The sequence below is a fragment of the Macaca thibetana genome, chromosome 9 (assembly GCF_024542745.1).
Source record: "Macaca thibetana thibetana isolate TM-01 chromosome 9, ASM2454274v1, whole genome shotgun sequence".
In the NCBI taxonomy this organism is placed as follows: Eukaryota; Metazoa; Chordata; class Mammalia; order Primates; family Cercopithecidae; genus Macaca; species Macaca thibetana.
Window position 1 is genome coordinate 93,505,623 of NC_065586.1, and position 23,669 is coordinate 93,529,291.

The window sequence follows — 23,669 nt, forward strand, 5'->3', positions numbered from 1 at the left end:
GACAAGGTCTCTGTTGCCCAGGCTGGAGTGCAGTGGCACAATCTGGGCTCACTGCAGCCTCTGCCTCCCAGGTTCAAGCTATTCTCCTGCCTCAGCCTCCTGAGTAGCTGAGACTACAGGCATGTGCCAACATACCTGGCTAATTTTTGTATTTTTAGTAGAGACAGGGTTTTTCACCATATTGGCCAGGCTGGTCTTGAACTTCTGACCTCAAGTTTTCCACCTGCCTTAGCCTACCAAAGTGCTGGGATTATAGGTGTGAGCCACCATGCCCCGCCTCCTGGGGCAGATTTAAAGAGCTTAATCCACTGGGTATCCAGGAAGCACACTGAGAAAAATAAACAGATCTCATCCATCTCATCTGTTAGTGTTCTCTTCTGCTACAACCTCAGAATAGGACCATTGTTCTAGACTACTTTTCCACAGCACTCTTTGCCCTGCTGTCCTTTATAGTCTGCAGTGTTCAACAGTCCCCAGAGCACTGCAATGGAAGGCAACCTCACCTTTGTCTTCATAGCTCCATTTCTGCTGCAGCTTCAAGAAACCCAGGAGCATTTCAAGGATTGTCCGCCGCTGGCTGCTCTGTAATGTTTCAAGGGGTACTGGAGTCAAAGAATATTTTAAGGGATTTCAATCCTGCTACTCTGGATGTAGGGAGAAACCTTTCTTTCTTCCAAGAGATGGGGGTTTTGCTATGCCACAGTCAGGCTGGAATACAGTAGCATGATTATAGCTCACTGCAGCCCCGACCTCCTAGGTTCAAGTGATTCTCTCGCCTCAGCCTCCTGAGTAGCTGCGACTACAGATGCGTGCCACCTTATCCGGCTAATTTAAAATTTTTTTTTTTTTTTTTTTTTTTGTAGAGATGTGGTCTTGCTATGTTGCCCAAGCTGGTCTTTAAATCCTAGCCTCAAGTGATTCTCCCGCCTTGGCCTCCCAAAGTGCTGGGATTACAGGCATGAACCAGCATGTCCTGCTTGGCTAATTAAAAATAAATTTTGTTTTTTAGAGATGGGATCTCGCTTTGTTGCCCAGGCTGATCTTGAACTCCTGGCTTCAAGCAATCCTCCCTTCTTGGGAGAATGATCCTTTTATGTAAGAGACAGGGAAAAAGTAAGTAAGGGAAGCAGCAGCAGCAGCTAATGGGAGCAAAACCCAAGATCTACTATGTCGGCCCCAGCTAAAACTTAGCACTCTGAGAAAGGGAACCTAGCACACAGGTCCCATCATTCCCCCAAAGATTCTGCTCCCTTACCTGACTGTGCTTGTGGAACTGTTCCAGCAGTAAAGGCAGGACATTGCTGGTGATATAGTCACAGGCCCGGGCAGATGCACCTGCAGCTGCCTGCAACAGCTTGGCACTAGGCCACACCAGTTTCATGTCCGGTTCACACAGGTGGTGCCTGCAGTCTAGAGAAGCAGCATATCACAGACCTGGGGAGGAGGCCAAATGGTGCCTGACTCCCCTACAGTCCACAGAGGTTGGAGACTGAGACCCATGACAGTTTGCAAGCAGTTAACACTCAAATTGTTTTCAATTCAGAGTAGGGCTATTGCCCCCAGATCACCAAATATATTGGGGCTAAACAAGAAAGGTCACTGGCCCTTAAGGAATGTCATTTATTTATTTATTTATTTTTAAATTTGAGACAGAGTTTTGCTCTTGTTGCCCAGGCTGGAGTGCAGTGATACGATCTCAGCTCACTGCAACCTCTGCCTTCCAGTTTCAAGCGATTCTCCTGCCTCAGCCTCCTGAGTAGCTGGGATTACAGGTGCCCACCACCACGCCCGGCTAATTTTTGTATTTTTAGTAGAGACGAGGTTTCACCATGTTGGCTAGGCTGGTCTTGAACTCCTGACCACCCACCTCGGCCTCCTAAAGTACAGGGATTACAGGTGTGAGCCACCACACCCGGGCAAGGAATGTCATTTCTATTGTGCTCACTCCCCTTCCTGGCTGCCACAGCCCCATTACCCTGTAGAATGTTGCTAAGGAAGGAGTCAAGGAGGTCCTCAGCATCAGCCCTCAGCACAGAACGAGACAAACACGCAGTCAGGGAGTGGAGGGCCGCCAGGCCCTCTGCCTCCACCCGCTCACTTGCCGTCTGGAACACCTGTCAGGGAGGGATCCCATGGCTACTGAGGTGAGCCTGCACCAGATGAGACCCCACCAATCCACTGCCTATTTCCTTGTTGGAGAGGAGAGTGAGAACCTCTAGGACACAGAAATGGAAATTAACACGTCAACTGAGTGTCTTCTCAACTGGTGTGTTCTTACCAAGTCCTTAGTCACACTCAGGACAGAGACACACACTTTCTGAGAAACAGAAAGCCAACTCTGAGCAGTGGCTCTGCTCACCTTTCTATTCACCACGGTGCCAGAGGCACCATAACCTGCACTCCTTGCCACAGAAGGACAAGAAGTGGGTAATGTGCAAAGGTGATCAACTGCTCTTACCAAGCAGCTGACTGTCACATAGGGACTCTCTCTCGTCATTCAACTATAATTATTCCCCCTGCTTGCCTCCTGAATAACCAGGCATAATACCTTGGCCCTGGGGATGACAGAGGGAAAAGGACAGGATGTATTATTTCCCCTCATGCCTGACAATTGAGAGTTAATAGTAGTGAATTTATCTGAGTAACACTCACCTCTCTGCGGATAGAAGCCCAAAGGCTGGGGAGGAAGTCCTTCAGCTCCTTCTGTCCATACACAGCACAGCAAGCATTCTGCCAAGGAAACCGCTGCTATCAGTTATGTGCACACTCAGACACCTAGGATGTGCAGGTACCTCAGCATAAGGACACCTGGAGGAGCCTTGGTCTCAGCAGAAAAACCAGTGAAGATTTTTTTTTTTTTTTTTTTTTTTTGAGACGGAGTCTGGCTCTGTCGCCCAGGCTGGAGTGCAGTGGCGCGATCTCGGCTCACTGCAAGCTCCGCCTCCCGGGTTCACGCCATTCTCCTGCCTCAGCCTCCCGAGTAGCTGGGACTACAGGCGCCCACAACCGCGCCCGGCTAATTTTTTGTATTTTTAGTAGAGACGGGGTTTCACCGTGGTCTCGATCTCCTGACCTTGTGATCCGCCCGCCTCGGCCTCCCAAAGTGCTGGGATTACAGGCGTGAGCCACCGCGCCCGGCACCAGTGAAGATTTTTAACAGTCCTACTCAGGGAACAGAAAAATAGGAGATTACCCTGGTTGATAAAATAGAAGCCTAAGAGGGAGTGCTGGTCAGCCTTTCCTCAGTTACTATGGGATGGGACACGACAATATGCAGCTGGGGGCTTCAGGTCGACACAGAGGCCCAAATCCTGGGTGTCCTCTTCTGAGGCCCATGAACTGTTCCTTGGCTATCCAAGAATCTATATCCTTTAGTACCCCTAACTTGTCAAAAGGTAGCTGGGTCCTGCAAGGAGAAAAATCACTCACCAGAGTCTGTAGAGAATCCAACTTGGCACTCAGAACCTCAGAATCCACTTTCTCAATCAACAGGGGCAGCAGAAACTGTGGGACAGAAGCAAGATCTTAAGCCTGAGATGGGTAGTATGTCAGTCACATCAAGTCCTCAGAAGCAGGTACTACTTATCAAGGAGCTATACTGAAGTCAGGAGCTATGAATGTGAGCTAACTTCCTGCCAAGCAGTGGCCAGAGCCCCACTACCTCAAAAACAGGCAAGCTGACAAAGTTACAGGATTTTAAAAGACAGCACCATATAGGGATTGGGTTTATTTATTTATTTATTTATTTTGTGTAAGAGGGGACGGGGTCTCCCTATGTTGCCCAGGCTGGACTGGAACTCCTGGGTTTAAGTGATCCTTTCCACTCAGACTCTCCTGAGTAGCTGGGACTATAGGTGTGCGCCACTGAATCCAGCTCTGGATTATGAAGAGATGCTAAAGTTTTCTATATCGAAGGTTTGAAGATACCTGCCACATAAGACACTTGTAGGGTGTCATGCCCTAAAATGTATACCAGATCTTTTTTTCTCCATGCTTTTACTGCTCTTTCTTCAGAACCTTCTATGGGCAGAGGCTATACACCTTAATTTGGCTAGACCCACCTCAGCGAATCGTGGTGTAGAAGCCAGCACAGCGCGAAGACTCAGGATGAGGTCTTCTCTCTGGATACCATGGGGGTCATTAGGTGGCTGGAAAAGGGAGAAGGGCTGTGGGTTTGTGTAACATTTCAGACCACCCTTGAACCTAGGCTTGAACCTGGTAACCCTGCAGAACAGGGTGATACTCATACCCAATCAGGGAAGACAGTAAGATAATGACGCCTCAGCAAGAAGACATGCTTGACCTTTTATGTATTCCTTGGGAACTTTTTTTTTTTTTTTTTTTTGAGACGGAGTCTCACTCTGTCGCCCAGGCTGGAGTGCAGTGGCTGGATCTCGGCTCACTGCAAGCTCCGCCTCCCGGGTTCACGCCATTCTCCTGCCTCAGCCTCCCGAGTAGCTGGGACTACAGGCGCCCGCCACCTCGCCCGGCTAATTTTTTTTTTGTATTTTTTAGTAGAGATGGGGTTTCACCGTGTTAGCCAGGATGGTCTCGATCTCCTGACCTCGTGATCCGCCTGTCTCGACCTCCCAAAGTGCTGGGATTACAGGCTTGAGCCACCACGCCCGGCCTGGGAACTTTTATCTTTAGGCATTTTTAAAGATCTGATTACACATTTTCTATCATTTCACCACTAAGAGATAAGCATGCTTAACTTTCTCGTGTATTGCTTTCTTCTCTGATATATATTGTTACTATGTGCTAGTATATACTGTTTCTGTATACTTAAAGATAATTTTGTACATGCAGTTTTTAATTTTTTTCACTTAACATATTAAGAACATTTTTATGGTATTATTCTTTCATAGCATTAGTTTTAGTGGCTATGATTTCATTTTGTGGTTGTACCAGTTTATCTAAATAATTCCTTGTTGATGGACATTTCCATTTTTTTCACCTTTATAAAAAGCTGTAATTCTGAAAACAGAAAGCCTTGATGGTTTCTGTACCAAGACGACAGATTGAAAACATAAATCAGGTTTTCCTTTTCCTCTTTGCAAACTCCACCAAAAACACAGTAAAAGAAGGGATTTACTTTTTTTTTTTTTTTTTTTTTTGAGATGGAGTCTTACTCCGTCACCCATGCTGGACTGCAGTGGCTCAATCTTGGCTCACTGCAACCTCCACCTCCTAGGTTCAAGTGATTCTCATGTCTCAGCCTCCCAAGTAGCTGGGGTTACAGGTGCGCCAACACACCCGGCTAATTTTTGTATTTTTTGTAGATACAGGGTTTCATCATGTTGGCCAGGCTGGTGTGGAACTCCTGACCTCAAATGATCCACCCGCCTCAGCCTCCCAAAGTGATGGGATTACAGGCGTAAGCCACCGAGCCTGGCCTGGTTTTTGTTTTCATGACTGTACTTTGATAGAAAAGATAAAACTGTGGAATTATCTTACAAAGTAACAAAAAGACAGAGGTACAAAATAGAAAACAAAAGGTCAGAAAATCAGAGGTCCAACAAAAGATTAATGAGAGTTCCAAAATGAAGGAACAGAGAAAAGAGAGGGGAAGAAATCATCAATTAAAGAATTCAAGAGAAATTTACAGGACTAATGGACATGAGTTACTACTGACAGGGCCTACTAAGTGCCCAACACAGTGCATGAAATAGACCAATACCAAGGCACATCACTGTGAAGTTTCAATATATTGGGGAGAACCAAACTTATCAGTTTCTAGAGAGGAAGAAAAAAATGGTAAATACGAAGTTTATGAAACAGAAGAAATTCAGACTTCTCCACAGCAAATGAAAAGTAGATAACTAGACTTATTTATTTATTTGAGATGCAGTTTTGCTCTTGTTACCCAAGCTGGAGTGCAATGGCACGATCTTGGCTCACTGCAACCTCTGCCTCCAGGATTCAAGCGATTCTCCTGCCTTAGCCTCCTGAGTAGCTGGGATTAACAGCCACATGCCACCACGCCCGGCTAATTTTTTTGTATTTTTATTAGAAATGGGGTTTCACCATGTTAGCCAGCAGCTGGTCTTGAACTCCTGACCTCAGGTGATCCGCCTGCCTTGGCCTTCCAAAGTGTTGAGATTATAAGCGTGAGCCACCACACCCAGCCAATAACTAGATTTAAATGTAACAATGCCTTCAAAATCTTAGGAGAAAATAATTTCTTTTTTTTTGGTTACTGAGTCTGGCTCTGTCTTCCAGGCTGGAGTACAGAGGCATGATCTTGGCTCAATGTAACCTCTGCCTCCCCAGCCCAAGCCATCCTCCCAGTTCCGCCTCCCAAGTAGCAGGGGCTACAGGCTCAACCACCACGCCGTTCATTTTTGTATTTCTTATAGATAGGGTTTTGCCATGGTGCCCAGGCTTGTCGTGAACTCCTGAACTCAAGCAATCCACCTGCCTCAGCCTCCTAAAGTACTGGGATTACAAGCGTCAGTTACTGTACCTGGCCTCTTTCTCAGGTGCAATCATAGTGCACTATAGCTTCAAACTCCTGGCCTCAAGTGATTGTTCTGCCTCAGCTTCACAAGTAGCTGGGACTACAGACATGTGCAACTGCATCCAGCTAGAATTTTTTTTTTTTTTTTTTTTTGAGATGGAGTTTTACTCTTGTTGCCCAGGCTGGAGTGCAATGGTGCAATCTCAGCTCACTGTAACCTCCACCTCCCAGGTTCAAGCAATTCTCCTGCCTCAGCCTCCCAAGTATCTGGGATTACAGGCGCCTGCCACCGCGCCTGGCTAATTTTTGTGTTTCTAGTAGAGACGGGATTTCACCATGTTGGTCAGGCTGGTCTCGAACTCCTGACCTCAAGCGATCCTCCCACCTCAGCCTCCTAAAGTGCTTGGATTACAGGTGTGAGCCACTGCACCTGGCCTAGAATTTCTATTCCTGAATTACATACCCATAATGTCAAAAATGAGAGAAAAGATTGAAGACATTTTAGGCTTACAAATCTAAAAAATCCTCACTTCTTCCTACATTCTCACAGGAAAATACTAAAGGAAGTACACCACCAAACTGAGGGGGTAAACCACAAAATGAGGAATATGTGAACTCAGGAAATAGGAGATCTGATCCAAGAAAAATGATAAGGGAATCTAGGATGACGGTGAAGGAAGATCCAATATCTACTCTGCATTAGGAGTAAAAATCAACCTGTTGACATTGTTTGGCTAAGAATGGTTTTAACATTTTAATGTTTGAAACAAACCAAAAGAATATCTTGTGACAAGTGAAAATTATATGAAATTCAAAGTTTAGTGTTGATAATAAAAGTTTTATTGGGATATAGCTACTGTAGCTGTTCTTGTCTCTAAGGCTGTTTTTGTGCAGTAACAGCAGAGTTGAGGAGACTATATGACCCACAAAGCTACTGTCTGGCCTTTTATAGAAAACGTTGGCCAGGCATGGTGGCTTATGCCTGTAATCCCAACACTTTGGGAAGTCAAGGCAGGTGGAAGCCCAGGAATTCAAGACCAGCCTGGGCAACAAGGCAAAATCCTGTCTCTATAGAAAAATACGACAATTAGTCAGGAGTAGTGTCGTGTGCCTATAGTTCCAGCTACTCAGGAGGCAGGGGTGGGAGGATCACCAGAGTACCAGAGTCCAGGGAGGTGGAGGCTGCAGTGAGCCGTGATGGTGCCACTACACTCCAGCCTGCCTCAAAAAAAAAAAAAGAAAAAGAAAAAGAAAAAAGAAAGAAAAAGTTTGCCAGCCTCTTCTTAGAGTGAGCATATAAGCATAGTGAAGAAACTGAACCCTAAACTGATCAGATCCACTATGATGGCACACGATCGATACTGAGTTGTGGCTCGGCGTGGTGGCTCACGCATATAATTCCGGCACTCTGGGAGGCTGAGGCAGGTAGATCAGTTGAGGTGAGGAGTTCGAGACCAACCTGGACAACATGGCAAAACCCCATCTCTACTAAAAATATATAAAAAAAAAATTAGTCGGGCATGGTGGCACGTACTGTAATCCCAGCTATTCAGGTGGTTGAGGCACAAGAATGACCTAAACCCAGGAGGCAGGGGTTGCAGTGAGCAAGGATTGTGCTACTGCACTCCGGCTTGGGCAACAGAGTGAGACCCTGTCTCAAAAACGAAACAAAACAGAACCAACAACAATAAAAACCCTGATTTGTAAGACAAAGAATATCTGTAACTCAAATAGTTACACTAAAGCCAGGTGCCTCTGTTTTAATTAATATCTTGATAAGAGCTTTCTGCTTCTGACAGACTGCAGTGCAGAACAACATACAAAAACTGCTTGAATGAGAGAAACTTTCCTAATATTATCTGTAAGTTTATTTTGCCTAGATTATCTCTGTGAAAATAAACAGCTGTGAACAGTGATTGTTTCCAATGGGAAAATGGACAGTGGCAGTAAAGGGGTATGAAAGGAGTTTAATTATCTACCCTTTAAATGTTGAATCATGCTCATTGTATAACCTTTCAAAAAATTGGATGAAATACTGTTCCTCTCCCCCAAATTATAAATGCATATATTCTTTGACCTAGCAATTTCTTTTAGGAATTTATTCTATCATTATACCCATATGTATGAAAGTTGTAGCATTGCTCATAACAGCAAAAGATTAGCAACAATCCACAGAGGACTAGTGAAATAAATTCGTTATTTCTGGTCAAAGGAATATTATGGAGCCATAAAGAATGAAATAACTAACTTATATACTGACATGGAACACTCTCCAAGACATACTGTTCAGTGAAAAAAGCAAAGTATAGAAGTGTGTGTGTGTGTACATGCCCGCATGTGCACACACTATGATTTTAGGGGGGTGGTGTTAAGGCATTTGCTTATATATAGATGAAAAAACTCTGTAAAGATACAAACATAACTGATAACTTGGTTGATTATGAAGAAAAAAAGATGGTAGGGAGATTTCTCACCCTTTTGGACTTTGGATCATGTGAATGAATTATATTTTCAAAACCAACACAAAACACAAAATAAAACAAAGTAAAGGCTGGGCATGGTGGCCCACACCTGTAATCCCAGCACTTTGGGAGGCTGACGCAGGTGGATCACGAAGTCAGGGGTTCAAGACCAGCCTGGTCAAGATGGTGAAACCCCATTTCTACTAAAAATACAAAAAAAAATTAGCCGGCTGTGGTGGCGGGCACCTATAACCCCAGCTACTTGGGAGGCCGAGGCAGAAAACTGCTTGAACCCGGGAGGCAGAGGTTGCAGTGAGTTGAGATCGCATCACTGCACTCCAGCCTGGGCAACAGAGCAAGACTCTGTCTCAAAAAAGCAAAAACCAAACCAAACAAAAACAAAAAACCACACAAACCGAAGTGAAAATAGAAGAATGTGGTGGCTGAACCAGGATCTTTCAAGATTTCAAGAGTATAGAGTTAGAATAAGAATTCTGATTATGAAAGAGATGAAAAGATTCATTTCAGGAGAGAGGTGGTCCCCAGTAACATAATGTCAACTGAAATAAGCTGGTAAGAAATTCCCTACAGCAAAGATGGTGGTGTCACTATAAAGGCAGTGAGAGTCAATATGCTGTTTGGCATGCTGCAACAGAATGCCTTTTATTTCTTTCAAACCACTAATGCTTGCAGCACACACACCCACATGGTGATGAAACTCTGAGTATTTGGCAGTAGAAGTGAACTCAACTGCAGAGTAGGAGGAAGGCCCAAGAGGGTCAGAGCAAATACCTTGTGTACACTGTGCCCAACTGTGCCTTCTTTGTTTTGTCACTTTGTTTCTATAGCCTGAGATGCCCTATCCAACTCCAGAATCATATCTTATGCATCTCCCACAAACCAGTTGAAGTCCTATCTTAATTGCGAAGTCAGTTCCTGCCTACTCTAGCTCACACTGAACTCCTGTCTTCTCTGAACAGCTATAGCACTACTCATTTTCCTACCTAATCTACTGTTACTTAAATGTTTCAGCCTTCAAGGGCAGGGACAGTGTTTTGCAATCCTGTAGCCTTCAGCACTAAATACAGTGTTAAGGAGCTTAAGAATTCGCCCAAATACACGCTGCTTTGAATCATTCCTCATATGTCAAACGCTTTTCCACTTCCCAGTTTATTAAAATATAAAATAATGAGGGCAGGGATGTCTATTTTGGTAACCTGTACCCTCAGTGCCCAGAACAGGGCTTGGCACATAGCAGATACTCAACAAATACATGATCAATCAACGAAGGTGCTACTTACAGGGGTAAAATCGATAGGGAAATAACAGGATGTCACTTCAAACAACTCCTCCACAAAGGGTCCTGTGGCAACAGAGAAAGAATGAGGTTGGCTTATCAGCTTCATTCATCTGATAAAGCTCCAACCAGCTAATCATGGCTACCACGATGTACCCAGGCTATAGTCCCTGGAGATGAGGTCATGGACGATGCGGAAGGCTACCAGAAGATTACGGGGATCCTTTTCCCCATCCATCACCTGGATGAAGCCAAAGGTGAAGTCAGCTCCTAGGCTCTTTAGCTCTGGGAAGGAGAGAATAAGGTTACTATATTGTCCCACAGCACAGAAAGTGTGGGCTTTCTCCTGGCCTGTGTTCTCCCTCTGCTATCACTGCTTCCCTTTTCCTTTCAGGGCTGACCCTTTTTCCATTCCAAGAAAGTACTCAGGGAAGAGATGTGCAACAATATACACATTGCTGTGGAGGTAAGAATTTAAAACACCGGCTCAAACAACCTCTACCCTTCCTTTACTTCACTGGGGAGGGAGCGGATCCCCCCTTTCCCTTTATCATTCTCTCTCAGGATACCAGCTCTTCTATATAACCCCAGGTAAAATAAGTCCTACTAATAGGGGAAAAAGTAGGATGTGCTTGCTTTTGACATTTCCCAGAAGGCTCTGCCTCTTACCTTCTTCCCGGGTTCGCATAAAATTGGTGATGATATTGTAGACTGTGTGTCGGTCCACCTGTGGCAGGGACTTGGGGGTGGGGGAGAAAGAAGTGAAGAAAGTGCTCAAAGAATACCTCAGCTGACACAGCTAGTTCCTGCTTCATAATCTCTAAGTGAACAGTGCTCTTTATACCAGCATAAGATCAATCTAAGAGAAACTACAGAGAAAGGGTACGCTATTGACTCAGCAGCACAGCAGTGGTGCCAATAATCCAAACCTGCCTGATGGATGGATGCCTTACTTTCTGTAGGTATAAGAGGATACGGGTCAGATCTAATGGCATGCACCCCTCTCCTTGTCCAGTAGCAAAGAAGAGCATATAAACATGCTGAAGAAGAGCATGTAAACATTCATAAGATCCCAAAGAATTCAGAATTTAGAAGGCAATAATTTTTTTTATTGAATCCCAGTTGTTAAGGGGTGGAGACAGAGGAAAATACCAACATGACTGTTATCCCTCACCTGTACATGTACTTCCTGGAAGATGGCTTTAAGCACAGAAACAGCCAGCCCTGGGGGCAGGGCCACACACAGGCTCTGGGGGAAAGGAGAAGGTATGTGAACACTGAGGGAACTGCAGCATGGACTCCAAAACACAACCCTAAAACAGGCCTAATTAGCTACTGTAAGAATCACAGCATCCTGGTTGAGGAAGAAGTACTAATAGTGAGAATCTTTCTCAAGCTGATGAGTTCTATGCAGCTCTTTCCAGTGGGCTCTGGTTTCCAGTCCCCCAAAGTACACTTTTACTCGCTAGAGGGAAAAGGGAAGTAGAGCTGGTAACACTAATTTAGTCCCACATTTGGGCACCTGCTCCTCAGCATGTGAACCATCATACCCAAAGCGCAAGGAGAGAACTAGACAAGGGCTCCCTTGAACAAAGTTACGTAATGAAATGAAGGAGAACTCACAAGCGCCTTCAAACCCTGCAGGACAGATGGGATCACAAGATGATGGTCCTTCAGCCGGTTCTCATAGAACAGTATCAGGTGTACCACTGTACAAACCAGATTCAGTCATTAATGGACATAGGCATGAGAACGGCGCAATAGCTTTGCTCCTTTCCCAAGTCTGTAACAGCTGTTTCTGTTTGGGTTCCACTACAAATTTTCTCTTTTACCAAGAGACATGTCCTATGCTATACACCTAAACAGGCTGTAGGTTGCGCATGTGGTGCTTGCCTCTAAGGAGGCTGAGGTGGGAGGATCATTTAAGCCCAGGTGTTTAAGGCCAGCCTGAGCAACACAGTGAGACTCTGTCTCTAAAAAACAAACAAAAGGAATTCCCTCTCTTGGCTTTGGAGCCCTCCCTCCCTCTGCCTCTATACAGGGGAGCTTCTTCCTTCTCCCTTCCTTCTTGCCTATTAAACTCTCTGCTACTTAAAACCACTTCACGTGTATCGGTGTCGTTTTATCTAAACCAGCATGAGGACCAAGAACCCTGATGTTCCTCCACTCACTAGAGCCGTATCATTTTGGTATGTTGGCTGGAAAAGGAAATTGATTCATCAGACTGAAGCAATCAAACTCCAAATGGTACTGTAAACTGAACCACACATCCACACGCCATTCTTCTGAGGACTCTCAGATCGACTCCAGGAGGAGCCCTTGCTGCTGTTCCCCATTTGACACCCCTTTCCAGTAGGAAGTAGCCAGAAGGAGTCATCGCCCCAACCCCCAACGGCAGTTAGTGTGGCATCTCTACAGGGCGGAATGTTGTAGGAGTTATTAAGAAATTATTTTAGGCAGACAGAGAGGAAAAACGGGTCCTTGGGAAGTTTTTGTTTTTAAAAGCATCTCCAGAAAAGTTTCTTGTAAAGCCCTGGCTCTTAGTGTCAAGCTGCGACCTTTGATATGCAAATGAAAGCCATTAGAAACTGGGTCCACCCACATATGGCAATTCCCGTGGCCTTCCTGCTTCCTATAGTTTGCCTACCCCTGCTATACAAGATAAGTAAGATGTTGGCCTTCCTCCCTCTCAGGACCTCAAAGCATGCTGATATTTCATTACTTTTCCTCTTTACCTATGAAATACTGCTCTGTTCATTTTACAGAGTGGGAAAATACACTGAAAAAACAGTCTAAGGCTACATTTGAAATCCATGTGTCTTTCTTTTTTTTGAGACAGAGTCCCGCTCTGCCATCCAGGCTGGAGTTCAGTGGTGTGATCTCCGCTCACTGCAACTTCCACGTCCTGTGTTCAAGCGATTTCTGCCTCAGCCTCCCAAGTAGCTGCAGGCGCCCGCCACCATGCCTGGCTAACGTTTTGTATTGAAATCTATGTGTCTTTTGTCTCAATTCTAATCATCTCTGCGACATATACCAGTGAGAAATGAAGGCCTTGCATTAGTAGTTCATAGATACTTTAAGCCCTCCCTCCCTGCCAGTAAAGTTGGCTTGAATAGACACGGGAGACCTGGGCTCAGCAATCCAGGAAGACATTCCTACTAGTGACACCAGTACCTTCCTTCTCCAGGAGCAAGGTGTGACAGTGGAGTAGCACCTGTGACAAAAGTTGGATTCCTCGAGCCCGAGTTCGGGGTTCTGGATTCTCTAGAGAGGACCTGGGGGAAAACAGGATAGAGAGGGCCTGCAATTACCCAGTTCAAATGTTTGAAGAAATATTTTACATTCGCCACACTCACCCCCTGGGCATGGAAGCAGAGCCAAGCCCTGTTAAGAGTAAAAACAGCCCAGAAAGGTGTTCCTGAGGTAACGGCATTACAGATACCAGTAAGGACAGAAGGCTTAAGAGCGATCCTCAGACTGATGTGGCATCATTTAGAGGCACACATGACACCAAGAGCCAACAGAGGTTTCTGCCTCCAGGCACCCCCAGCTTGGCACCTAACGAGCACTGTGCTTATTCTTTATCCCCAGTGGTATGATTGTGACATTCCTCTGAACTACAGCTTAGCAGCTACCCACAGGATTTGAGAGATAATTGGCAGCTGCAGCTTCCACCAAAACAAGGAGAATATGTGTATTTTTGTAAATTAATGCTAAGGAAAAAAACAATGCTCAGAATCACCACCAAGTTCCTAGGATAAAAGAAAACATGAAAAACCAAAACTTTATAACTGGAAGGCTACAAAGTAAGATGGCCAGAATATAGCTCTAACTAGGTAGGATTACTGATACAGGAGAAGCTGGACTGAAGCAACAACGAAGTAACTTATGCTCAATATTGCTCTATGGAGATTATACTGAAACATACTAGAAATAATCTAAGCAGGAACAAGCAGAAAGTGGAAGAGTTCTGGCCATGACTGTTGTATTGAACCTCAAGGGTAAGAGTATATATTAACTAAGAGTAAGGGGACAAAAATAAGGTCACTCTTAACAGGATCCCCAGGATAAAAACCTGTAGAAAGGTTTCTACTCAGGAAGTAGAAAACTGTGCATTCAGGTTGGGTGTGGTGGCTCACACCTGTAATCCCAGAATTTTGGGAGACAGATGAGAGGATCACTTGAGCCCGGCAGTCGCAACCAGCATGGGCAACACAGTGGGACCCTCTCTCTACAAAAAATACAAAAACTTAGCTGGGCATGGTGGCACAAGCCTGTAGTCCCAGCTACTTGGGAGGCTGAGATGGGTGGATGACTTGGGCCCAGGAGGTTTAGGCTGCAGTGGGCCATGATCGCTCCACTGCACTCTAGCCTGATTAACAGAGTGAGACCATCTCAAAGAAAACTATGCATTTGGAGCATTTAAAAATGGAACAAGGCACACAAATGCTCATAGCAGCATTATTACGAATAGCAAAAAAGTGGAAACAATCCACATGTCCATCCACTGATAAATGATTAAATAAGATGCATAGCCATACACCAGGAATATTATTCAGCAAGAAAAGAAATGCAGAACTGATATGTGCTGCAACATGGATGAACCTTGAAAACATGCTAAGTGAAAGTGGCCAGCAACAAAAGTCACATGTGTGATTCCATTTATATGAAATTTCCAGAGTAGGCAAATCCATAGAAGACAGAAAGTAGATTAGTGACTGCTGGGGGTTGGTTAGAAGAGTGAAGGGGAAATGACTGCTAATGGGCATGGGTTTCTTTCTGGAGTAATGAAAATGTCCTCAAACCAACTGTGCTGAGAATTGCACAAATCTGTAAATACACTTTTTTTTTTTTTTTTTTTTTTTTGAGACGGAGTCTCGCTCTGCCGCCCAGGCTGGAGTGCAGTGGCCGGATCTCAGCTCACTGCAAGCTCCGCCTCCCGGGTTCACGCCATTCTCCTGCCTCAGCCTCCCGAGTAGCTGGGACTACAGGCGCCGCCACCTCGCCCGGCTAGTTTTTTGTATTTTTTAAAGTAGAGACGGGGTTTCACCGTGTCAGCCAGGATGGTCTCGATCTCCTGACCTCGTGATCCGCCCGTCTCGGCCTCCCAAAGTGCTGGGATTACAGGCTTGAGCCACCGCGCCCGGCCTAAATACACTTTTAAAAGCCACAGAAGTGCACATTTTAAAATGGTGAACTTTATGATATGTGAATTATACATCAATAAGGCTGTATGTATATATGTATGTGTATATATATATATATTTTTCTTTTTTTTTTGAGACAGAGTCTCGCTCTGTCACCCAGGCTGGAGTGCAGTGGCGCGATCTCGGCTCACTGCAAGCTCCACCTCCCGGATTCACACCATTCTCCTGCCTCAGCCTCCCGAGTAGCTGGGACTACAGGCGCCCGCCACCATGCCCAGCTAATTTTTTGTATTTTTAGTAGAGAAGGGGTTTCACTGTGTTAGCCAGGATGGTCTTGATCTCTCGACCTCGTGATCTGCCCACCTCGTCCTCCGAAAGTGCTGGGATTACACGCATGAGCCGCCGCGCCCGGCCTATATATATTTTTTGGTGGGGGTCTCACTCTGTCACCTGGGTTGGAATGCAGTGGCGTGACCTGTTTACCACAACCTCCACCTCCCAGACTCCAGTGACCCTCCCACCTCAGCCTTCCGGGTAGCTGGGACCATAGGTGCATGCCACCACGCCTAGCTAATTTTTTTGTATTTTTGGTAGACACAGGGTTTCACCATGTTGCCCAGGTTGGTCTTGAACTCTAGAGCTCAGGCAATCCACCTTCTTTGGCCTCTCAAAGTGCTGGGATTACAGGTATGAGCCACCACACCCAGCCAATGCTGTATTTTTTTTTTTTTAATGGACCAAAGCCACCACAATGTGAGTAGAAAGGCCAAATAGTCTGTTACATGGGAGAAATGTGTAACAGTGACTTCGTTTTTTAATTTCCCCCAATTTTCCAGTTTTCTGTTTTAGAAGACATGCTGTCACAATTAACAACTCTTACTAGTAAGACTTGTCAATTTAAATGTTCTATACTACACTACATACTACAAGCACATACTTCCTCTAAGTGCTTAGAATCCCAAGCTATAACACTGCTTTATCAGCTGTTTCCCAAAGCCTTTTCTCCTAGTGGGGATCTGCAGCAGGGTCAGCCTCCTGGGAACTCCCCAGGCAGGGCCCACAGCTTGTTCTGAGTCAGGTCTAGGCAGGCTAGCATCCCATGGGGGTAGGTGGGTCTAAAGATGCACAAAGGAATCAACAACAGCTGATGGCCTTCAACCACGTACCTCACCCCAAAGCTGTGGGCTGTGCCAGGAGTTGATGTGGCCTACAGGCTATGTGCTCCCAAATACTAAAGAAGCCTCAGCCAGATGGCATGAAACTTTTCAGGAGAAACAATTCAAACACATAGTCTTAGACTGAGGTACTAATATGGAAGGGGGCTGCTGGGCTACAGGACAAATTCAGGCTCCAGGAAAGCAATGATGAGCAAAAGTAACTCTTCAGAATACACAGTCAGGACTGGAGAAGAACATTCTATAGCAGAGGCTCTTACCCAAGGGCTTCCACAACTTGTAACACTGTATAGTTGCCAGATTTCACATCTGCAGGAAATAAAATAAATATGAAAAATTTAAAAAAAAAAAAACCCTACCAAAGTGTTGAGTAACACTAATTATAATGTTTCCTGCCTGCCCTAGGCTTTGTACCTGGGGGTCCACTATTCTTGCCAAGAACCCTCCAAGATAAGAAGCAGCATTACTGTAACACTTCAAATATGCAGCTTTGTATAAAAAATGAAAAGAAAATAAACGTATCATTTGTGAATGACATGAGCGTGTATCTTGAAAATCCAAGATAAATTTAAAAAATTACAAACAAAATAATTTGTTAAATTAGTTAGATACAAAATATTACGAAATTTAAAATCTTCATATATATACATATACACAATAGCCTGTAAAATGATACAAGGAAAAAGACCTGGTTTATAATAGTGAAAAAAGAAAAAGGAAAAAAATACCTGGATATAAACTTTTATCCTCATTTTTAAAAATCATAGTAAAATACACTGCATAAAAACTTTTTTTTTTGGCCAGGCGCGGTGGCTCATGTCTGTAATCCCAGCACTTTGGGAGGTGAGGCGGGCGGATCATGAGGTCAGGAGATCGAAACCATCCTGGCTAACATGATGAAACCCTGTCTCTGTTAAAAATACAAGAAATTAGCCTGGCCTGGTGGCATGTGCCTGTGGTCCCAGCTACTCAGAAGGCTGAGGCAGGAGAATCACTTGAACCCTGGAGTGTGGTGGTGTAATCACAGTCTCTGAGGCTCAGGTGATCCTCCCACTGCAGCCTCCCCAGTAGCTGGGACCAAAGGCACGTGCCACTACCCCTGGCTAAGTATTTTGTATTTCTTTGTAGAGATGGGTTTCGCCATGTTGCTGGTCTTGAACTTGTGGGCTCAAATGATCCTCCCATCTCAGTCTCCCAAAGTGCTGGGATTACAGATGTGAGCCACTGCGCCCGACTTAGATATAAACTTAACAAAAAAATGTGAAAATCTGAATGATGAAAACTTTTATTTATTTTTGAGATGGAGTTTGCTTTTGTCACCCAGGCTAGAGTGCAATGGTGCGATCTCGGTTCATTGCAACCTCCAACTTCTGGGTTCAAGCAATTCTCGTGCCTCAGCCTCCCAAGTAGCTAGGATTTGCAGGCATGCGCCACCAAATTTTGAGATGGAATCTCACTCTGTCCCCCAGGCTGGAGTGCAGTGGCGCGATCTCGGTTCACTGCAACCTCTGTGGCCCAGGTTCAAGTGATTCTCCTGCCTCAGCCTCTCGAGTACCTGGGATTACAGGAGCCTGCCACTGCACCGGGCTAATTTTTTGTATTTTTAGTAGAGACGGGGTTTCACCGTGTTAACCAGGATGGTCTCAATCTCCTGACCTTGTGATCCACCCGCCTCAGCCTCCCAAAGTGCTGGGATTACAGGCATAAGCCACCATGCCTGGCCCCAATTTTTGTATTTTTTAGTAGAGATGGGGTTGTGTCATGTTGGCCAGGCTGGTCTCGAACTCCTGACCTCATGATCCGCCTGTCTCAGCCTCCCGAAGTGCTGGGATTACAGGCATGAGCCACTGTGCCTGGCCCTAATTTTTGTATTTTTAGTAGAGATAGGGCTTTACCATGTTGGCCAGGCTGCTCTTGAACTCCTGACCTCAGGTGATCCACCTGCCTCTGCCTCCCAAGTGCTGGGATTACAGGCATGAGCCACTGCACCCGGATGATGAAAACTTTAAAGCACTAGTGAGATATCACTTCACATCTGCTAGGATGGCTATTATCAAAAAGACAAGAGGTAACAGGTGCTGGTAAAGACTGAGACAAAAGGGAACCTTTGTACACTATTGGTGGAAATGTAAATTAGTACAGCCATTATGAGAAACAGCATGGAAGTTCCTTAAAAAAATTAAAAACAGAACTACTGTATGATCCAACAATCCCACTACTAGGTACATATCCAAAGGAAATGAAATCAGTATCTGTAGAGATGTCTGTACTCCCATATTAACTGCAGCATTATTCACATTAGCCAAGATCTGGTAACAACCTAAGTGTCAACAGATAAATCAATAAAGAAAACATGACATGTGTGTACACATATACAACAGAACACTATTCAGCTATAAGAAAGAAAGAAATCTTGCCACTTTTTTTTTTTTTTTTTTTTTTTTTGAGACAGTCTCTGTCACCCAGACTAGAGTGCAGTGGTGTGATCTCAGCTCACTGCAACCTCCACTTCCCGGTTTCAAGCAATTCTCCTGTCTCAGCCTCCCAAGTAGCCAGGATTACAGGCACATGCCACCATGCCCGGCTAATTTTTGTAGTTTTTAGTAGAGATGGGGTTTCGCCATGTTGGCCAGGCTGGTCTCGAACTTGTGACCTCAGGTGATCCGCCCACCTGAACCTCCGAAAGTGCTGGGATTACAGGCATGAGCCACCGTGTCAGGCCAAAATTCTGCCACTTGGGACAATACAAATGAACATGGATGAACATCTTGCTAAGTGAAATAAGCCAGACAGAGAAAGACAAATACAGTATCCTATGATCTCACTTATATGCAGAATCTAAAAAAAGTTTAATTCACAAAAGCAGAGAGTAGAATGGTGGCTGCAAAGTACAGAAGAAAATGGGGAGAAATTGGTTAAAGGGTTTTTTTAAACAAGCACTAACGAGGATCTGAAAAGGAAACTTTATAGAAAGGCATCTCATATCTTTGAAAGACTCAAGATAACAAATCTCCCAAATCAATCTATAATTTTAAGATAATCACCAAAAAAACACTAATAGAATACTTTTGGAAACTAGATAAGCTTATCCTGAAATTAAAGTGCTCTCTCTCTCTCTATATATATACACACACACACACATACACATATACATGTGTGTATATATATATATACATATATAATTAGACAAGCAAGTTGTGAAAAAGAGTATTGGAAAAGCAGGGAGAAGGTAGCCCTTCCAGATATTAAGAGATTATTATAGGGTCACATTTTAAAAGTGTATACATTTAACTACAAAAAAGAAAAATAAAAAGTATACACTTTTGAATATACTTGTACTTTTCCACAATAAAAGTAAAAAACAAAAACAACCAGTGTAGTTTCAATTCATATTCAAAGAAATCAATGGTACAAAAATAGAATGGAAAGTCCAGAGACACAAATACATATGAGAATATGATTTTTAAAATCCTATTTCAGTTAATGGGAAAAATAAAGACTATTCGATAAACAGTGTTAGAATGACTGGGTAAACATTTGGAAAACAAACAAAAACAAACATTGGTTTTAAATCTTTCACCAAAATACCTTTTTTAAATATGAGAAAATTTCTAAGAACAAGATAAAATTCAGAAGCCACAAAAGATTGGTTTTAAAAAGTCAGATTTTCTACAAGGCAAAAATAATTATCATAGGACAAACTGGGAAAAAAAAAATTGCAAGTCTTATAACAAAAGGCCAGTTTACCAATATATAAAGAGTTCCTACAAATCAATGCAGAAAAGGCCAACAATTTAAAATGGGCAAAAACAGGCAGGGCACAATGGCTCGTGCCTGTAATTCCAACACTTTGGGAGGCCAAGGCGGGTGGACTGCTTGAGGCCAGGAGTTTGTGACCAGCCTAACCAACATGGCGAAACCCCATCTCTACTAAATACACAAAAATTAGTGGGGTGTGGTGGCGCATGCCTGTAAATTCCAGCTACTCGGGAGGCTGAGAGGCAAGGATCACTTGATCCCGGGAGGCAGAGGTTACAGTGAGCCGAGATCGTGCCATTGCACTCTAGCCTGGGTGACCGAGTGAAAATCTGTCTTAAAAATAAATAAATAGATAAAATTAAAAAAATAAAATGGGCAAAAACAAAAAAATGAATAGCCATTCCACATAAAAGGAACTATAAGTATGTATGAAAAGGTGCTCAACAATATTCACAATAAAAGGTGTAAATTAAACTACACAGAAACCTTTTAAGAAAATCTAACAGACGGCAAAGACAAAAAAACTTAGCAATATATTATGTTTGGTCATGGTATTCAGAAATAGACATTCTTTTTTTTTTTTTTTTTTTTTTTTTTTTTTTTTGAGACGGAGTCTCGCTCTGCCGCCCAGGCTGGAGTGCAGTGGCCGGATCTCAGCTCACTGCAAGCTCCGCCTCCCGGGTTCACGCCATTCTCCTGCCTCAGCCTCCCGAGTAGTTGGGACTACAGGCGCCCGCCACCGCGCCCGGCTAGTTTTTTGTATTTTTTAGTAGAGACGGGGTTTCACCGTGTTAGCCAGGATGGTCTCGATCTCCTGACCTCGTGATCTGCCCGTCTCGGCCTCCCAAAGTGCTGGGATTACAGGCTTGAGCCACCGCGCCCGGCCAGAAATAGACATTCTTAAACATTGTAGGTAGGATTATAAATTGGTGCAACCCTATATTGAGGGCAGTATAATATAACACCTTTAGAATTCCAGGTGCATATAGGCTTTAACCCAGGAAAGCTAGAAATTTATCCTCTAGCTATCTAGTCATCTTTTGGCATATACATGGGAAATTGGTTCCAGGACCTCCTGAGAATACTAAAATCTGTGGATGCTCAAGACCCTTACATAAAATGGTAGAGTATTTGCATACAAACTATGCACACTCTCCTGTGTACTTTAAATCATCTCTAGATTACTCAATACAATCTAAGTGCTATGCAAATAGTTGTTACGCTGTATTGTTTAGGGAATAATGACAAGAAAAAAGTCTATACATGTTCAGTACAGTTGCAATTTTTTCTCCCAAATACTTTTGATCTGCAGTTGGTTAAATCAAGGATGCAGAACACCCACATACAGAGGGCTAACTGTACTGTAAAAGTGCAAAATAATGCACATACAACGTTATTCAATACAGCATTATTCGTAATAGTAAATGACTGCAAACAACACATGCCCATCAATAAGAAACCAGTTAAATGAATTATAGTACATCCATACAATGGAATTCTCTTGTAGCTACTTTTGTTTATTTTTTAATCTCTTTTATTTTTATTTTTTGAGACAGCATCTTGCTCTGTCACCCAGGCTGGATTGTATTTTTAGTCGAGATGGGGTTTCGCCATGTTGCCTATGGCTGGTCTCGAACTCCTGAGCTCAAGTGATCCGCCTGCCTTGGCCTCCCAAAGTGCTGAGATTACAGGCGTGAGCCAACGCACCTGGCCTGTTGCTACTTTTAAAAAGACAAATGAAGAAAGACTGAAGCTATATATATACTGATAATATGAGTCAAGATCTAAAAGCAGAACAGTGTGTATAGTGTATATAATATGTGCGTAGCATTGTTTTTAAACGGGGGATATTTTTATTTGCATTCATTTACATCTCTGCATATAAAAGGAACTAATAACATTTGTTGCCTTCAGGGAGGGAAAATGCATAGTTAAGGGTTGAGAGGTAGACTATTGTTTTAAAAGAAATGTTTCATTTTTGAATAATTTTACATTTACAGCAAAGTTTCAATGACAGTATGGAATTCCTGTATAGCCGTCACTCGGTTTCTCTTAATGTTAACATCTTACATGGCACACATTTGTGAAACTATGTACAAATGTCAAAACTAAGAGATTAGGTTAGCACTGATACACACTATTAACCAAACTCTAGGCTTTATTCAGATTTCACTAGTTACTCCACTAATGCCGAATTTCTGTTCCAGGATCCAATTAAGAATACCAAATTGCATTAGTCATCTTGAATTCTTAGTCTCTCCTGGTTTGCGAAAGTTTCTTAGTCTTTCCTTGTTTTTCATAACCTTGATGGTTTTAAAGAAGTACTTTATAGAAGAGTCCCCAATTTGCGTTTGTTTGGTGTTTCCCTCATGTTTAGACTGGGGTTATGGGTTTTAAAGAAGAATATCACAGAGGTGAAGTACCCTTCTCATCATATCATATCATATCATATCAGGGATATAAGACAGTAACATGGCTTCGCCATCACTGGCAATGTTAATGTTGATCACTTGGTTAAGGTACGTCTGCCAAGTCTCTGCACTATACAGTTACTATTTTTCTCTTTCTGGTACTCTTTTATTTGTAAGGTATTCATTAAGTCCAGCTCATATTCAATGGGGAGGGGAAGATTAAACTCTACCTGCTGGAGGGAGGAGTATCTACCTGTATCATTTAGATTTTTTTTTTTTTTTTTTTTTTTTTTTTTGAGGCAGGGTCTAGCTCTGTACAGTAGTACAATCATGGCTCACTGCAGCCTTGACCTCCTGGGCTCAAGTGATCCTCCCGCCTCAGCCTCCCGAGTAGCTGGGACTACAGGCATGCACCACACCACCGTGCCCGCCTAATTTTTGTATTTTTTTTGTAGAGACAGGGTTTTGCCATGTCGCCCAGGCTGGTCTCAAATTCCTGGGCTCAAGCAATCCACCCGCCTTGACCTCTCAAAGTGCTGGGATTACAGATGTGAGCCACTGCACCTGGCCTTTAAATGCAATTTTAGCAGCACAATAGTAACTCATAGATTGAATAGAAGCATCTTAGAATATATTTTCAAGGGAGAAACAGGGTAAAAGGCTAACAATCTTCATAAGGCTTTGGTTCACATTGAACACTTATAGCTAAATAAAGTGTGACAACCAGAGAATTACTTCCAGAGCCTGTTCTGGGTTCCTAATCCACCTACCTCTAAATGCAGAACCTTAACTAGTCAGTTTGTGCCAACGCTGGAAAAAGTGAAAGAGAACTTTTAAGAAATCCTAAACTTCCAGTTCTCCTAAAGTCTGTGGTCTCACAGCAACAGTTATGAGCTGTGAGACCACAGTAAGAGCTGTGAGACTTACTCTAGCACTACAGTAAGAAGTCGTCCAGTAA

General features: G+C 43.7%; 1 protein-coding gene across 4 annotated transcripts in view; it reads right to left on the reverse strand.

The window, feature by feature from the left end:
• Positions 1-23,669, reverse strand: part of MMS19 (MMS19 homolog, cytosolic iron-sulfur assembly component) — a 458,727-nt gene that overhangs the window by 7,854 nt on the left and 427,204 nt on the right. For 2 of the 4 annotated variants that reach the window (XM_050802863.1, XM_050802864.1), the window contains 13 exons: positions 16,802-16,850; positions 13,394-13,494; positions 11,843-11,928; positions 11,394-11,468; positions 10,889-10,958; positions 10,376-10,504; positions 10,224-10,285; positions 4,062-4,148; positions 3,430-3,504; positions 2,653-2,730; positions 1,976-2,114; positions 1,256-1,410; positions 504-582 (listed from right to left, as the gene is read on the reverse strand). In XM_050802863.1, the coding sequence (XP_050658820.1) occupies positions 504-582; positions 1,256-1,410; positions 1,976-2,114; positions 2,653-2,730; positions 3,430-3,504; positions 4,062-4,148; positions 10,224-10,285; positions 10,376-10,504; positions 10,889-10,958; positions 11,394-11,468; positions 11,843-11,928; positions 13,394-13,494; positions 16,802-16,850 (1,185 nt within the window). Of the gene's footprint in view, positions 1-503; positions 583-1,255; positions 1,411-1,975; positions 2,115-2,652; positions 2,731-3,429; positions 3,505-4,061; positions 4,149-10,223; positions 10,286-10,375; positions 10,505-10,888; positions 10,959-11,393; positions 11,469-11,842; positions 11,931-13,393; positions 13,495-16,801; positions 16,851-23,669 lie in introns of those variants that run through there. The other 2 variants (XM_050802865.1, XM_050802866.1) reach the window with 2 other exon arrangements.